General features: G+C 41.0%; 1 protein-coding gene across 5 annotated transcripts in view; it reads left to right on the top strand.

Annotated features, from left to right (window-relative positions):
• NRG3 (neuregulin 3) overlaps nt 1–17,661 on the top strand; it is a gene marked incomplete at both ends in the record, with an annotated part of 1,054,567 nt that overhangs the window by 811,842 nt on the left and 225,064 nt on the right. For all 5 annotated transcript variants that reach the window (XM_079793948.1, XM_079793950.1, XM_079793947.1 and 2 more), the window contains one exon: nt 1,339–1,412. In XM_079793948.1, coding sequence (XP_079650074.1) covers nt 1,339–1,412 — 74 coding nt within the window. The remainder of the gene's footprint in view (nt 1–1,338; nt 1,413–17,661) is intronic.

The following is a 17,661-nucleotide window of genomic DNA, read 5'->3' as shown; positions in this document are numbered from 1 at the left end:
ATTTAATAGATTTCTAACCAGCAAAGGATTGTTCTGGTAAGTCTGATTTTTATGCCCACAGCACAATTTCCTCCACTGTCCATAGGAGACATTCATTCATCAACAACAATGGGTGACTCCCTGCTTACTTGGGGCATGACAGGTTACGTTTCAAGTCCATCACTACAGGCCGAATCCTCCTATGGATACTGTTCCAAAGCAGGGGTTTGGGGCCACCTGGGCTGTACTTGTTCCCTGACCTGCCACTGATGAGCTGATGCTGTCCAAAGCAGCCAGTGGCCCTGCTGGAGGGAGTGGTATGAAGACTCACAGAGGGGCGGAGACCACGCGCTCATTGCCAGTGCTTACAAGCAAATCCCTCGCCTCCAAATCGCACCCACCTCAGGAAAGTTGCCTTGTGCAACGCCTGGCAGAAAGCAGGCATGTTGCACATGTTTGCTGAACTCAAAAGAGAAAATGAGGAGAGAAAAATGGGCGTTTATGGAAAATGCACAGAGACCTTGCACATAGAGATCTTGACAGATGTGAAAGCTGTTATGCTGGCCAATCAGGCCACAGGGACGTGAGGAATAGCTAACTTAAAAAAAAAAAAAAGTTAGCCCTAGCTTATTTGGATCAGTGTATAGAGCATCAGCCTGTGGACTCAAGGGTCCCGGGTTCGATTCTGGTCAAGGGCACATGCCCGGGTTGTGGCTCGGTCCCCAGTAGGAGGTGTGCAAGAGGCAGCCAATCAATGATTCTCTCTCATCATTGATGTTTCTATCTCTCTTCCTCTCCCTTCCTCTCTGAAATCAACAAAAATATATTTTAAAAAAGTTAAAAATTTGCAAAGGAACTAATAAAACACAAGAAAAATAAACAGTCATCAAAATCTATTGATAATATTTGATAAATTACACGAGAAAATGTTTTTTATTAGAAAAATGACACGTGGAAAGCAATGCTTCCGAAAGAGTACCGCAGCCTCTTAGAGTCAGCGTGTTGCATAGAGAAAAGCATGTCCGCGTCCAGAACTCTGACATGAGGGTTACCGCTGCTGAGATTGCTATGAGGGTCACCTTAAAAAGTATTCAATTTGTGCATCAGGTATTATATATAAAATTATAAAAGCAAAGAAGTGCTGGGATTTTTTTGTTTGTTTTTTTGCACAGAAATAGACTAAAATCTATTTAGTATGTCTGTTGATGTTACAGACATACTAAATCAAATTATACAAAAGCATGAATGTTCCATTCTCACATTTATCTATTTTATGTAATTAGTGGCTATTTTGCTTGCTGAAATTTTGAAACTTTCACAGCCACATGCATATGTTTATTATTTATCCCCTTTTCTCAGGTGCAAAGAAGGCTATCAAGGAGTCCGTTGTGATCAATTTCTGCCGAAAACTGACTCCATCTTATCGGATCCAAGTAGGTCAAGCATTTTTCTTCTCTAACACAATGTATAGGCAGCCTGTCCTCTGAGCAATGGTTGCTAACTCAGCTGAAGCCTGCGTTGCACTCGTGTGACTCTGCAAGCTGCCAGGGTGGATGCTGATGACAGGGTTAATGTTCAAAGCTTGCTCAGAACTAATGAGGTCTAGGTCCAGGCCTTCTGGATGGTGCCTGGTCTTCACATTCAACTCCACTGCCAACTACCCTCCCCTGAGAACTTCATGGGAGCTTGCTCCCTTGGCTTTCAGTTTCCACCATTCACCACCACCCCATTAGGAAAGCAAGGATATAGAAAAAGAAACGGACTTATTATTTATCCAAACGAATTTGTAGAAACTAAAGTACCAACCTCTGGTTGGTAATTTGTGATCATATTAAATCTATTAACCTTTTATCTGACTTATTGAAATATGGAAATGTGCATATCAAATTATATAACAAGTTTTCAAACAAACTGAGAAACCCCATTTTTAGCAACACTATTTGCATATCAGTGATTACTACTACTACTATTTTTTTCATGAATGAATGAAGACAATTTCCCACTAAGAAATATTTCTAGTCATTCGTTTCTTTTTCTATACGAAGTTAAAAGTAGAAATATTGCTAGCCATTAGTTTCTTTTCCTATATGAAGTTAAAAGTAATGTTCTGTATCATTATGCCCAATTCTGGTCAAATGTGGAATTTTTACTCTCTCTGTAAATAATCTTCTGATGTTGCAATGACTGCTATAACTGAGTCACTTCTAAGGCAAGAGAACTTTTATTCAATCAGCAATTTAGTTCAGTGAAGATAATGACAAGCATTTCCAAATCGTAAAGGCAATGTTATGGTTTCCTGATTACCAATCATGCATAACATAAACTTGAGCGAAGCATTGCGTATTGACAGCAGACAGAGGTCGCCCTATCTGCTACTGTGCATGTTGCTGCACAATGAATATGTCTAACCATCTTTTAACGTTTTTTTCAAAACGCATATTTTCATTTTGCCCCTGAATTTCTAGCTGTGCTTCATCAAGAAAATGTAAAAATTTTTAAAGGGGAAATTTTTCTTTGATTTAATTTGTGTTTTACCTTGGTAAGGTAAGTCACTATACAGTATTAACTACTCTTGTTCACAAATTTAGCTCTCCTTGAGAAAGGTGGGGGGAAAAAAGAAGGTTGCCTAAAACCTAGCAACAAAGCAAGCCATGGATTCTCTGTTCTGTGAAATGTGAGGCCTTGGTATCTAGGAATTGCCCAGACAGGGGCAGATACTAGAGCATGTTGTATCTTTTTTATCCTGTGATTTGGTCACATGCTAAGCTGATGCCTGGAAAGCATGGTTGTGGTTAGAGACATGTGTTTGGAATTATTAGCAAGTTTACACAGAATGAGCTTGCCGATTCTTTATCTTTTCCTGTCTTTTCTCTGTCATTCTCCCTGATTTACCTAGTTCCCTTCTTTGTTTTGCCTTCTTCCCTTTCTTCTTTCGCTTCCCTTGTCTTCCCTTCCCTTCTGTTTTCCCTTTACTTCCTTCTCTTTCTTCATTATTTGCTTCCCCCTTTTACCTCCCTTCTCTCTCTATCCCCTCCCTTTCTTCCTTCTCCCTTCCTCTTCCTTTTCTTTTTCTTTTCATATATAGCTATGGAATATCTATCAAGTACAGTGTACTGGGGCAGGGCTTGAATATGGTACAAAATGGTGAGCATAATCTCTTTTAAACAATAATTAAACTCTTGCCATCCAATTGGATATCATAGTGCATCACTGCAGTGGTTGAAGGTGAGGTCCATTGTAAAGACCATATACTTCTCAAAGAAAAGCAATCCCATAATCAGACAGTAACCCTGAAAACCTATGTCTTATATACATGAAAATATTTAGTGCAACAATATTCATAATAGTGAAACAATGGGTACAGTCTAAAAATGTAAAACGTAATATGGCACATCTATCATGTTCTATTAAATTATCATTAAAATAATAGCTGTATGAAATAGTCTTATTAAGTGAAACAGCAAGATGGAAATTATTTTCATATAAGATTGCAGCAAGAACATCCTTTGGTACAATGATGAAAACACACATACTCTAAAATGCGAAAGGGGGACTTGAAGTGTTTGGGTTCTGGAAGTATATGGGTCTTTTCCCCCTTTTCTCCTGTTTTCTATAAAATGGCATATGGTTATGGGAATCAAACTGTGAGAATGCTCAGTTTTGAAACAAAATATAAAAAAATCAAACAATGAGAAACCTGTGGGTGAATCCTTGAGGCACAGTTTAATTGGGAAAAACATTATACCTTCTATTCATTCATGCATCATCCATTTATTTATGCAATTATTAATTCATTTCACAAATATTTTCTAAACATCCACCAACAGCTATCTAATCAGTCAGATTCTGTTAGTACAGTGGTCGGCAAACTCATTAGTCAACAGAGCAAAATATCAACAGTACAACGATTCAAGTTTCTTTTGAGAGCCAAATTTTTTAAACTTAAACTTCTTCTAATGCCACTTCTTCAAAATAGACTCGCCCAGGCCATGGTATTTTGTGGAAGAGCCACACTCAAGGGGCCAAAGAGCCACATGTGGCTCGCGAGCCGCAGTTTGCTGACCACGGTGTTAGTACAAAGGTGTACAAACAGGATTTAGGCTCCAAGACCCCCCTGGCTGGACTGGACCAAGTAGCTCAGTTAGTCAGAGCGTCATCCTGATATGCCAAGGTTTCGATTCAATCTCTGGTGTGGGACACATACAAGAATCAACCAATGAATTCATAAATAAGTGCAACACCAAATCAATGTCTCTATCTCTCTCTTCTCTCTAAAATCTGTTAACGTAAAAAAAAAACATTGAAACCTATAAAGAATTTTTGTGAGTTTATTTGAGCCAAACTGTCGACATATGCCAGGAAGCAGAACCTCAACGAATTGAGGTAATGCTCCGGAGAATGGCGGGTTACATTTGTGTTTATACATTGCAATCAAAGGAGGGATGTAGATGGGTTATATGAAATTCATTGGTGATAGATTAAGGAGGTGGGATAAAGCAAAGCTGGCGGGGGGGAGGGAGGGGGGTCGGGGAGGGGAAATCCCTGGGATTGGATAAAAAGTAAAATGATGGACACATACTTAGATGGGTACAGGAATAATTAACATGAAAATGAAGGAATTTGTAGTATCTGTCCTGGCGCCTAGCACATTTGGTTGTGCCCCAGGGGCTCCAGAAAAAGGGAAGTTATAAGTTACACAGACATTTCAAGATGCAAAAAGACAGATAGGCTCAGTTAGGTAAAGGTTGACCTTGTGAGTAAAGATACCAGCCTAGGACATAACTGCCCACCATAACTGCTTTTAGTTGAAGTTTAATTTCAGACCATCCTTTGTGGTTCCTTTAGGTCTCTGAGTTTGCAAGACCGCCACGCAGGCCTTCCCTGAGCTTGTCAAGTCAGCATGTGGCCCCTTTCGTCCACAAATCCTATCTAATAATAGCGTACCATGTAAATTGCCATCACTCCGCTACGCCCACGATGGGCGGCGGGAGGCTGGGGGGCGGGACTCAGGGTGGCCTATCCGGCCATTGAGAGGCACGGATCCGCTGCCACTGAGCGGGGCTACGCTGCTGTTGAGAGGCACAGGGGGCGGGACTCCCGCCCCCTGTGCCTCTCAACGGCCAGATCCAGGCCACTGAGGGGGTCCCGCCCCCTGCGCCTCTCAACAGCAGGGGAGACCCCCTCAGCGGCCGCGGATCATCAAAAGTGGGGGAGCGAGCTCTCGCCTCAGTCAGCGAGCCACGGAAACCATGGAAACCCGGCAGAGGATGGAGAGCAGCGACGAGGAAGACATGGAGAAGCACCACATCCACCTACGCCCCGTCGCTCTGCGCACACGCTGCACCTCCTGCCCTGTGAAGTCCGGGTTAACCGGCCCGCCCCTGTGGGGCGCTTTTTCACCCCGGCCATCCGTCAGGGTCCCGATGGACTCGAAGGGCCGCAGTCTGAGGGGCGAGGAGGTGGAGGTGCCGCCTGGCCTGCTGGGATACATGATGGTGAGTCCATCGGGACCCTGACGTGCATGATTCAATCATGCACTGGGCCTCTAGTCAATAAATAAACATTAAAAAACAGTAATAATAGTACTGGTAGGTTGGTATCACCGAGACTGAGAAGAAGTCAGTGGCAGATAAACATTAGCCCACTTTCTGTATCACAATCCTACTAGTATGTTTAGGATTTACATGTGCTAGGCTCTGTGCTAAAGAACTTTACCTGGATTATCTCATTAAAACCCTCACAATCATGGTCTAGCAGAGAGTTACTGGCAATAGTTCACATTTTATAACTGAGGAAATTAGGCCTCAGAGACGTTAAGTAAACTTGCCCAAGGTCACACAGCTGGTTAATACTAGAGCCTACCTTCCAATCCAGATAACTGGAGGGCCTGAGCTCCCAATGCAGGCCTCTTTCCTTCCTTCCCTCAGCCCCTCCTTCCTCTAGTTATTTTCAATATGGCATTTATCACTCTAAATTTCATTGACTGAAACTCAATGACCTGCAGCAAACATTAGTCTAAGGAACAATATTTGCACAATCTTCATATCTTAATGCAGCAACTTGAGCTTCCATAGAAATTTAAATCCCTAATGAAATTTTCCTGTCAAAATTCTTGCTGAAGGATCGTTTAATTTGCTGCTCATGATACCTTCGGAATGACTGGGCGCAGGAGACCAGCTCCCCTCCACACCTGACACCCTTTCTCTCTCTCTTGCTCCTTCCCCACTGCCGACTCTGTGCTGTGTTTAGGGAAATCCCAATTCACAGAGGATTGGAAGCGTGGGTGTGTGTTCGATTCTCCCCCAGGCAATGCAGAGTTGATCCAAAATGTGAATCTTTGCCAATTAATGTAAAACTAATACTAAAACTTCAAATTATATGCATTTGGGGCGACAGAGCCAAGTCTTGCTCTGAGAGGCCGGGTGGCAGCTCTGCCCAGTGTCTTCACTGTGGCCCCAGGCTGCGCCCTCAGCCCTGCTATTTCAAAAACATATTCCCACCCCCACTCCCCCCAACGAATCTGTAGTTAACTCCACTCAGGAAAACATGCACACACGAGAATCAAACTTATAAAGTGCTTTGATGTTAGTTTTAAAAAAATATATCTAAGGCATATAGCTGCCAGGTTAATGGAGCCCTCACAGCATTCAGTGTGCATCGCCATCACAGGTGGATAGCGGGCAGGGGCTCCGGAGGAAGGCAGTGAGCGGACCAGATTGTGGCCTGGACCACGAGCGTGTGGCCTTCAGCAGAGGAAGCAGCAGCAGCCAGGGTAGATATCACTGAAGGGCACATATCTGCACCCTGCCTCCCACTACTGCCAGCCCTGCCCTGGAGAGCAGAGGTCAGCTTCCCAACAGAGGTCGGCTTCCCAGCAGCCCCAGGATCTTCTTGACGATTTCTAATGCAATTACTTTAGACCCAGTCTCATTTCCCGGCAGGCACAGGATCGACCTGTGGACTCTTGTCCTACTTCCTCATCTTACCGCACATACCCACCGAGGCCAGGTTCCCTCCTTAGCCTCAGAGCAAAGCTAGATGGAACTGAAGGACCATGAGCTGGCCAAGGATTCAGGCAGATATTTTCCAGGTCTCCCCTCTTAGGAGCACCATGCCAAGCCCAGTTATCATCAAGATCCTGATTCCATCACTGGCCAAAGCGAGAGCAGCTCCAGAGCATGGATTCAGAGCAGAATCCAAGAAACGTGCAGAGTAGGAAGATGTCAGACCTCATGGTGCCTGCTCTCCACATCAGCATCCAGCACCCAGTGTCCCCATGGTGGTGATACTGATTTTAGGACTGGAACACGCAGTGTTCCCGGATTCTTTGTCCGTCGGAGTCGAAGAATGAATCCACAGACTGAAGATGGTATAGCAAAGATAGAGATTTATTAAAGAACAAGTACAGACTCCCCCGTGAGGAAGGGGAAAGCATCTCATAGCACAGACTCCCATGTGCTGGGGAGAAAGAGTTCCACCCAGTCCCTGTTTCCATGGTTTATAAAGGCTGCAGATCTTTGTGCCTTGATATCCCCTCTGATTGGTCACTATTTCCTTGGACTGGTTCTATAGGGACTTCTGAGCTCAAAGGTGGAACCTCACATGGGACAGGTGAGGTTCTCTCCCCCGACCCCCACCTTCCTTATTGTTTTCCTTATTGTATTCAGCAATTCCTGAAGCAGGCAGCATCCAATCTGGCAGAGAGAAAGAAGCTCTGAAGAGCTGTACAAGGTGAGAGATCTTTATAGACCAAAGTGAGCAGGAGAAAGGAAGTTATGCTGAGTGTTTGCTGATTGGTTGAAACAGGGTTACTTTCCTTATATGGAGCAAAGGGAAGTCTTGGAGGCCCATTGGATTACTTGTTCTGAGCTGGCAAGCACGAATTGGTTGACCTGGGCCCGTGGAAGGCATACTGCGGCTCGCAAGCCACATGCAGCTCTTTGGCCCCTTGAGTGTGGCTCTTCCACAAAATACCACGCCCTGGGCGCGTCTATTTTGAAGAAGTGGCGTTAGAAGAAGTTTAAGTTTAAAAAATTTGGCTCTCAAAAGAAATTTCAATCGTTGTACTGTTGACATTTGGCTCTGTTGACTAATGAGTTTGCTGACCACTGACGAAGGCCTTTCTTTTCTGGGATTGCTGATCATAGAAATTTAGGTAAGTTTTGGCTGCTGATGTGGGGCTTAGCATGAGTGACTCTGGTTACTGTAACAGTCCTGTCTTACATTCACACTTTGGTTTCTTTGGATCTTAGAAAGCAGGCTCTGCTCTCAAAGTGCCCTGTAAGATGCTAGGAGCCTGCTATGCACTTGGATCAGAGGAAAGCAGCAACTAAGATGACCTGGGTCTAGGTGTTGCGTTACTCCACACTGGGCTTGTGGGCCCCACCTTCCCAGGAATAGTCACTGTGAATCCAGAAATTCAGTTTGCCATGGCATGTGGTTGTAGCTTCAGGCAGTAGACCAGTCAGCACAGCCACTTCCAGATGGCTTGTAGGGACAACTGACTCATCAGGTCTGAGCACAGTGGGTCTCCTTCCCCGGTTTCAGGAAGCCTGCTTGAAGCATCACTTTCCCAGTGCCCAAGCCATTCAGCCCAAGGCAGAGTGGGGCTCCTTTGTCATATGTGTCAGACTGAGGCAGAAGGAAACTTGAGAGCATCCTCCGGGAATCCATGTGGGGCCTGGGAACTGGGCAGGAGTTGGCCACACAGATGCAGGTTTCCTGGAAGAGTATTAGTGGGCGTTTCCCAAAGAGACCAATGCTCTGCACTCTTGCCTTTCCCAGTTTCATGTAACATACAGCAGCGTGTTCTTTGTGTGAACAGTTAGATGGAGGGGTGTAAGCAAAGGTGTTCTTAATTGGGAGTTAAAGGGCCTTGGTTCTAATACTGTGACCATTTGCTTCAAGCAATGTGGCTTTGGAGTAAGCTACCCCTGCAAGCCATTCAGAATTGGGGTCAACTGCACAGCTGAAATAATCTAGCTTCCTTTTATTCATTCACACATTATTCTCCAATTAAGTACATATAAAGTATACCACTTTGTAGATTCAAACAATAATTAAGGCTCCTACAATCAATAAACTCAGTTTAGTAAACTGCATTTACTTAAATGGAATTATAGGCTCCACAGGGTGTAATATGTCCAAGAGATGGAAATTTTTAAACTCAAAATCATATTAATAGTTTGATAGAACAAGTTACTTAACCTTAATGGGTTCTGGTTTTCTTCTTTATAAAATAAGATTATATAGTCTCTAATGCATACAGTTATTATTAGGGTTAAATAAAATAATCCATTCAGAACAGTTTGTGCTTGGCACGTAGTGAGAGCTCAATGCATGTTATCTGTCATTGTCATTATTGTTGCTGGTTTTTACTTAAACTGTTATTGTTGCCTTTTTAACTCCACAGTGTACACGGCCCTGAGACAGGTGCTTCCAGGGATTAAAAAACATGTCATATTACCTGGCCTCAAACTTTCCAGCTGCATAGAGGCAAGAAAAGATGTGTAAACAAGTACAAATAGGAACACATAAAAGATAAGACAGCTTAAGGAAATATAAACATGGGGCCAATACAAAATCACATGAAGTGGAGGGAGAGAACTGGGTTGCTCAGGAATGACTTACCTAGGTGGATGCATTGTGGCGAGCCCTTCACAGGGGGTGCGGTGGTTGTGTCCAGTTGCACAGGCTGCACTGCCCGACTTCACACGTATCATTCATACTTGAGTGTAAAGGACTCTATGGTGGCATGTGACATGGTCCTGGGAAGGAAATTTTCATTAATAAATAAGATGGAGAAACAACATATTCCCGAGGACAGAGAATAGAGGCTGATCATTGCTTGTTCTTGGCCCATTAAACTATATTGATGAGAGGAGGTGTCTTCCAGACTGGAATCTGCTCAGAACATTTGTCTCCTCCACTGCTCTGCCCTCCAGGAGCCATGAAAGCATTGTGGGCAGAATGGATTAACGTGTAAAATCTGTAACTCTTTTCTGGCCTTGAAAGAGGAGTAACAGACATCAGATTAGACCCCGCCTCTATGAACCGCATCATTTTTATCAGGTCTACGGTGTTTTCATATATTTGATTGCTAACATCTTCAAGTCTACCCTGTTCAGTTGTACAAAGCATCTAACATTGACCAATAAATCAGGCAACTACACACCATTTCTATAACACTAGGAAGATAACTACCTTTCCAAGGAAGAAAACATTCTTCATGATCACACCATTCAGAGATAACCATCTTAGTCATGTTAGTGCATCGCATTCCAACTGTTTCACACTTTTCATGTGGAATATATGTATTCAGTATCAACCACTACATTGAAAGCAGGGCTCATGGGACCAGAGGGAAGCACAGCTGTCCTTGCCTCTCACAGCCCCCTGCTCTGCTGTCTCCTCCGCTTGCTAACGGATGCTCCTCCTCACTAGCTCTGCCTTGCCAGGAGTCCACTCCACCTGGGACCCATATGGACTCTCCACCTGCCTGCTCAGGGACTTCTGGGATTTGTCACAAGACAGCCCCCAGCCAGTTTTCCTGCTCCTAACACACCTGTTGTCCCCTAGAGAGCAGGCCATTCAGATGTATCTGTCATCAGATTCTCAGGACCAAAATGGCTTTGTCTCTCATCTCTCTCCTGCCACTCCTCTATTTTCACAGTCGGCGACGGAGAGCAAGTGTTATGGGATAGTTCTAGATTATTTGATTTTCTTTGTAAATTCTTCACATAGTGATTTGTCTCATGCTTCATGATCTATTATCCATTTTATTGACACCTTAATCAAATCTGAAGTAGGAAGAATCAAATGCTAACATCTTGTTACATAATATATTCATTTTCTTTACAAAACTGGGATTATTCTATACATATTTTAATCTACTTTTTCTGTTTAGGTAGTGTGACCCTTTTACCACAAAATTATGTAATTTTATGTTCTGCTAAACTATTACTTTAAAAAGTGTAATATTATAAGCATGTAATATAAGTAATTTTACCTAACATTTAGGTTGGACTATTTAGTGTGTTTTCAATTTTTCATGATTACAGAGATTGACAAGCATTATGCATAACTCTCTACCTTGAGGTATGGATTATTTCTTAAGGATAAATTTTTTGAGTTTTGATACATTTCAATAACTTTTCCTCAAGAAAAGTTATGTCAATTAACATTTCCATGAGCACAGCATCAGAATTGAATGGTATTATTTAGTTGCTACTATTATGGGAAAAATTATATTAGGAAAATTATCTTACCAATATTTTAAATATAATTTTTTTGATTATCAGAAAATTAAATATTTTTGACTTTCATATCAATCCATTTCATTTCTACTTTTGTGATTTTTTAAAATTATTTTCTTTTTCCAAATCATATAATTTTTTGTTTTCTTTAAAGTAGTTTGTTATTTTGAGGATAACAAATTGTGCATTATCATATATGTTGTGATTTTTCCAGATTACTCTTTAATTTATTTTTCATGGTGTTTTTTGAAACCTACAGAAGTTTTGTATTTTATGTAATCAATCTATCAGTTATTTTATAAAATAAAATAAATATTTTACTAGCATAGCTTTAAAGTTTCATTATGTATGTAATTTATTATTTATCGTAAATGCATGCATGGTTATGTATAGTCATCATTTATCTGAAATTTATACTAGTGTGTACTTTAAAATAGAAACAGTTTTTTTTATAAAATAGTTATTTTTTAATTTTAATTTTTTATTTAAGTGTGATTGGTACACAATATTACATTATTTACATTGTAGTCATCCTATCAGTTCTAGTAATCACCTGCCACCATGCACACTGATCACAATATCACCTCCCCCACCCCTCCCTGAACCCTCTCCTCTGGTAAACGTACCTTGGTCTCGGTTTCTCTCAGCAGAATTTATTGAATAATCTGAACTTTCTTCATTGATATAAAAAGAAAACTTAATCATATACTCCATAATCATATATGTTTAGTGCTATTTTTGGACTTTCCATTCTATAGATAAACATCATAAGAAACATAATATATTTTACACTTGGTGATGTTATTTCCATATATTTTTACTTATTTAAAAAAAGATTATGATTTTATTGATTAGTTATGGTTCAAAAATAAACTATATAGAAGTCGTTTCACATATTTTATAACACCTAATGTATTGAAAAATAGTCCTTGTGTAATATTTCATAAAATGTAGATTTCAAATCAATGTATGTGGTGTAAATGGAGTGACTATATAACTTGTCATCTAACCAGGACAGAGAGTGAAAGACAGAGCTATGAATAGCTACAATGATAAAACTGTGAAGCAGGAGTATATGATCCTCAAACTTGTAAAATATGTTTACACTTAGTACATGTGGTTTTAAAACATAACTTGAAGGCAATGCGCAAAATACAGTACACATAATTTCCTCATCAATGTATTTCTGTATTTTCTATAATACATTTTAATTACTTCAATAGTTATTAAAATAAGGACAATTTTAACAAACTTTGCAATGCTTACTGTGTACTAGGCACTGTTCTAAACATTTACAGATAATCCTCATATGCTCCTGTGAAGTATTTACAATAAAAATAAATCCTCTTTTAATGATGAAGAAACTAAGACAAACAAAATTATTTACTAAAAGATACATACTTAGTAAGTGGTAGAGCTGAAATTTGAACCTATTCGTTATGCAGTCTAAAAATGAAAAATGAAGAGACAGTTTTAAAGCTCACAGCAATTCTTTCTCATAGAGTAATACTTCATTATGATTCCTCACATTAGCCCCTTCCTTTGAGCATCATTGTTTTGTGTGTGTGTGTGTGTGTGTGTGTGTGTGTGTGTGTGTGTGTGTGTGTGTTTTATTGATTTCAGAAAGAAGAAGAGAGAGGGAGAGAGAGATGATGAGAATCATCTATCAGATCGGCTGCCTCCTGCACGCCCCCTACTGGGGATTGAGCCTGAAACCCAGGCATGTGCCCTGACCTGGAATCAAACCCTGACAGTCAGGTCCATGGGTCAACGCTCAACCACAGAGCCACCCTGCCAGGGGAGCATCATTGTTTTTCTGAGTGACCCTTCAGACTCTCTGCTGTGTTGGAATTCGAGGTGCCCTGACAGACTGTGAGTGGGTCCCTCTACAAAACCGTGGGCCGGGATGAAGGTAGGGCAGCACAGTCTGGTTTTATCTTTCTAATTGCCACTTCAGCCTCTGGCCCAATAGGGCAGGTTCAAAGCCAGGAGGGGAGATGGGCCCACCATGGTGCTCGCTCAGTGAGCCTGTCCTGCGGTGGTGTTCTGAGCTCATTTTGGCAATCAAGAGTTCGCTGCTGTTAGGGCTCCCTCTGCCCTCGCAGTGAGTCCCTGAAGAGGAGGTCCTGCTGTGCTCCTGCTCTCTGCCTACAGAGCACCCACACTGTGACTGGTGTCGCTAGGACTGGAGTAGCCTGCCTGGCTAGGGAGCCACCCAGAGAGGCCTCCAGATCTGAATGGTTTCTCAGGTTCCACGCCTCCCACACCACCCTTCACCATTTGAGGATCTTAATAGAGTTCTTCCTACTCAGGCAAACTGTTCTGTCCTCTATACATCTTAATTTTATAGGTAGAATATTTCAGTTTATTTCTCTGTTCATCATATTTGGCTTGTTATTGAAGTGTGATGATAACACTGCCCGCCCTCTAGCTTTCTCCCAGGATCCATAATTGATTTGTCATTTTCATTGAAAATCTATGAGGGGGACAATCTTTTGTGAGTATTCCAATGACCCTTTTATCTGAGAGTTTATAATGGTACACTTTTGAATGAGTATAAGAAAGAGCCCTAGCCATTTTGGCTCAGTGGATACAGTGTGAGCCTGCAGACCAAAGGGTCAAGGGCATGTACCTTGGTTGTAGGCTCCTCCCCACCCTAGGCCCTGGTCAGGGCTCTGGCAGGAGGCAACCACTCAATGTGTTTCTCTCACATCGATGTTTCTCTCTGTCTTTCCCTATCCCTTCCACTCTCCCTAAAAATCAATGGAAATATATCCTCAAGCATAAGAAAGAATTGAAACAAAAATGATAACAAATTTGGCCAGGAATGATCAGGGCATCTGAAATTACTCTGCTCATGGCTTTTTATGCTTCTTCCTCATACTCCATTTTGAAAAAATTTCAATCACATCACATATTACATTCAGCACTGTATTGTTATTACTACTTTCTACAAAATACAGAAAAAGAGCCATAATGGTTTTCACCTGTGTTAATAACACTTTCCCAAACCCATCCATTTATTTGCATGCTGTGCCCAGGAGCTGTTATGTTTTGGAGAAAAGTAGCAGAATTACTGGGGTGTTTATAATGTTGTTTTCTATGATGCTGAGACTGGGAGACAATCAAGATGTTGCTGTTGGAAGCAGGAAACCATTCCTTTCTGCATTCCTTTCTCCTTTCCATATAAATTTTTGGAATATTTGTTCTAGTTCTGTAAAAATGCCATTGGTGTTTTGATAGGTACTGTGTTGAGTCTATAGATTGCTTTAATTATATTAATTTTTTCTATCTATGAGCAGGATATATGTTTTTATTTATTTGTATCTTCTTCAGTTTCTTTCTTCTACATCTCATCATTTTCTGAGTACAGGTCTTTTATCTCCTTGGTTAAATGCATACGTAGGTTTATTTCTTTTTTTTTTATGTAATTATACAAAGGGATTGTTTTCTTAGATTCCCTTTCTGATAGTTCACTATTTGTGTATAAAAATGCAACTGATTTTTGAATATTTATTTTGTATCCTGCTACTTTATTGAATTCACTTACCAGTTCTAGTCGTGTCTTTGTGCAATTTTTAGGGTTATCTATATATAGCGAGGGTGGGGAACATCTGACCTATAGGCTGTAGAAGGCCTGAGCAATCATTTGGTTTGGCCCTGCCAAAGCATTAGGGGTGAGTTAATTAAATGTTTGACCAAATATAGCAAGACTAATTTTTAAGTTGATAATTTTTATGGCCATAAAATGCTACCCCAGCATTTTTGGGGGGAGTTTCCATTTTCATGAAATATCTTTTTCCAGTCCTTTACTGTCAGTCTGTGCATGACTTTCCATCTTGAGTTGGTCTCTGTAAACAGCATTTATATCAGTGTTGTTTCCTATTCATTCCACTACCCTATTTCTTTTCATTGAAGCACTTAATCCATTCACATTTAAAGTGATTGATGATAATACTGAGTTATTGCCATTTTGTTGTTCATATTGATGTTCCTTTTGTTTTTTCTTCTTCTTAAAGAAGCCCCTTTAACATTTCTTATAATACTGGTTTGGTGGCAATGGACATCTATAGCATTTTCTTGTCTGGGTAGCTTATTTTTTCTCCTTCAATTTTAAATGATAACTTTTCTGGGTAGAGCAATCTTTGTTGTAGGTCCTTGCTTTTCATCCCTATGAGAAATCAGCTGACAGTCTAATGGGTTCTCCCTTGTAGGTAAATGTCTCTTGCTGCTTTTAAGATTCTCTCTTTTTCTATAATATTTTGCATTTTTATCATGGTGTGCATTGGTGTCAGCCTCTTTAGGATCATCTTGTTTGGGACTCTCTGTGTTTCCTTCACTTGTGTATTTTCTTCAACAGGTTAGGGATATTTTCAGTCATTATTTCCTCAAATAAGTTCTCAATCCCTTGCTCTCTCTCTTCTCCTTCTGGTATCTCTATGATGCAGATGTTGTCCCAAAGGTTCCTTAAACTATTCTCATTTTTTAATTTTTAAAATTTTTTTGCTGCTTTGATTGCATTTTTTGCTACCATGTCTTGCAAATTTCTGATTCTGTCCTCTGCCTTACCTAATCTGCTCTTGATTTCTTTTAGTGTATTTTTCATTTTAGTTATTGCAGTCTTCATTTCTAACTAGTTCTTTATATGATTTTTTAAAAATCTTTATTGTTGAAAGTATTATATATGTCCCTCTGCTCCTCCCATTGACCCCTTCTAGCCTGTCCTCACCCCCCACCCCAGGCTTTCACTACACTATTGCCTGTGTCCATGGGGTTATGCATGTATGCATACAAGTTTTTTGGTTAATCTCTTTCCTGGCCTTCCCTATGAGATTTGACAGTCTGTTCCACACTTCTATGTCTCTGGATCTATTTTACTCATCAATTTATTTTGTTCATTAGATTCCACATATGAGTGAGATCATGTGACACTTGATTCCTTTTAGTATATTCTTAATTTTAGGAATTTCTAACTGGTTCTTTTTATGGCTTTATTTTAATGCTTGTATATCTTTGTTGAAGTTCTCACTAAGTTTATTGAACATCCTTATAACCATTGTTTTGAACTTATGTGGTAGATGCTTGTCTCCATTTCTTCTTTTATTTGGGACATGTTCTTTTATTCTCCCAATTTTGGCTGCGTCTCTTTGTTGTTTTTTTCTATGAATTAAGTAGATCTTCTATGTCTTCCAGTCTTCATAGGCTGGCCTTATGTAGTAGGTGTCCTATGGGGCCCAGTGGTATAGTCTCCCTGATCCACTGAGCTGGTTTCTCCAGGAGTATCCCTTATATGGGTTATGTGCCCTCTCTGTTTTAGTTGAGCCTTTATTATTATTGCCTACATCATGAATGGGGTTGACCCTCAGGCCAAATTGCTGTGAGGGTTGGCCACAACCCACAGTGTATGACTTTCTATGCAAGGGCTGACTCCATGAAAAAATAATTTTCCCTAGAAGGCTCTACTGCCTGCCAAAATCTCTCCTTGGATATGTTGCTTATAGAGCTAATTAGATGACTCTCTATTGTGGTCTTAAGTCAGCCTCTGGATGGATGGGTTCTAGGGCCTCATAGGAGAGACTCCAGTGGAGACCAATGTCAGATACTGCCTGTTACTAGCATTGGGCTCCCTGTCAGAAGCTTAAAAGCGATTCATAGTTTGTAGCCACGTGTGCTGGGTGCATGTAGGAGGGGCAAGCTGCAAACCAAAGCTGGCTGCCCTGGGGCAGGTCAGCAAAGGCCAAAGGCACTCTGAGATTCACCACCCACCTGCCTGCTATTTGTTTGCTCAGTCACTAAAGAGCCTCATGTGGTAAGTTGCATGAGACAGATTCTCAGGAAATTGCCTGTAAGGGCAAGTGGTATTCATCAGCTTAATACAGATTCAAACTTGGTGCCTATGCTGGGTCTGAGGCCACTCACCAAAAGTCTCAGGGTACACTGAGGCCAGGCACCACCCCACCTGGGGTCCACAAGCATTTGCAATGGAGTAGGGTCTCAGGTAGTCACCAGGTAGAGCTAGTAGAGTTCACCAGTTTAAAGCAGATTAGTTATGTGACTTCTTTTCAGCTAGTCTTCAGATGATTGTACAGGTTGATTGTTCTGTAATTTAGTTGTAATTTTGATGTGGTCATGGGAAAAGGTGAGTGCAGCTTCCAGCTACTCCACTATCTTTGACAGGAATCCCCTGTTTTATTGATTATTTGTGTACTAGTGTAATACTCTTAATTACTGAAGTTTTTGTTAATGTATTAAAATACATAAGAGGAATGCAGTCCTCCTTCACTTACCCTTCTTCCCACTCAGAAATTTCCTGACTATTTCAATCTTATAAATCCATTTCTTGCTGCCTAATTATTAGTAATTTAGACTTATGGCCAATTGTTACATTTAAAGGTAGCCATGGTAGGCAATGAGTTAATGAAGCCAG

The sequence above is a fragment of the Cnephaeus nilssonii genome, assembly GCF_951640355.1.
Source record: "Cnephaeus nilssonii genome assembly, chromosome: 16".
Taxonomy (NCBI): domain Eukaryota; kingdom Metazoa; phylum Chordata; class Mammalia; order Chiroptera; family Vespertilionidae; genus Cnephaeus; species Cnephaeus nilssonii.
The sequence above is the reverse complement of the archived record's forward strand: the minus strand, read 5'-3'. Positions and strand labels throughout refer to the sequence as shown.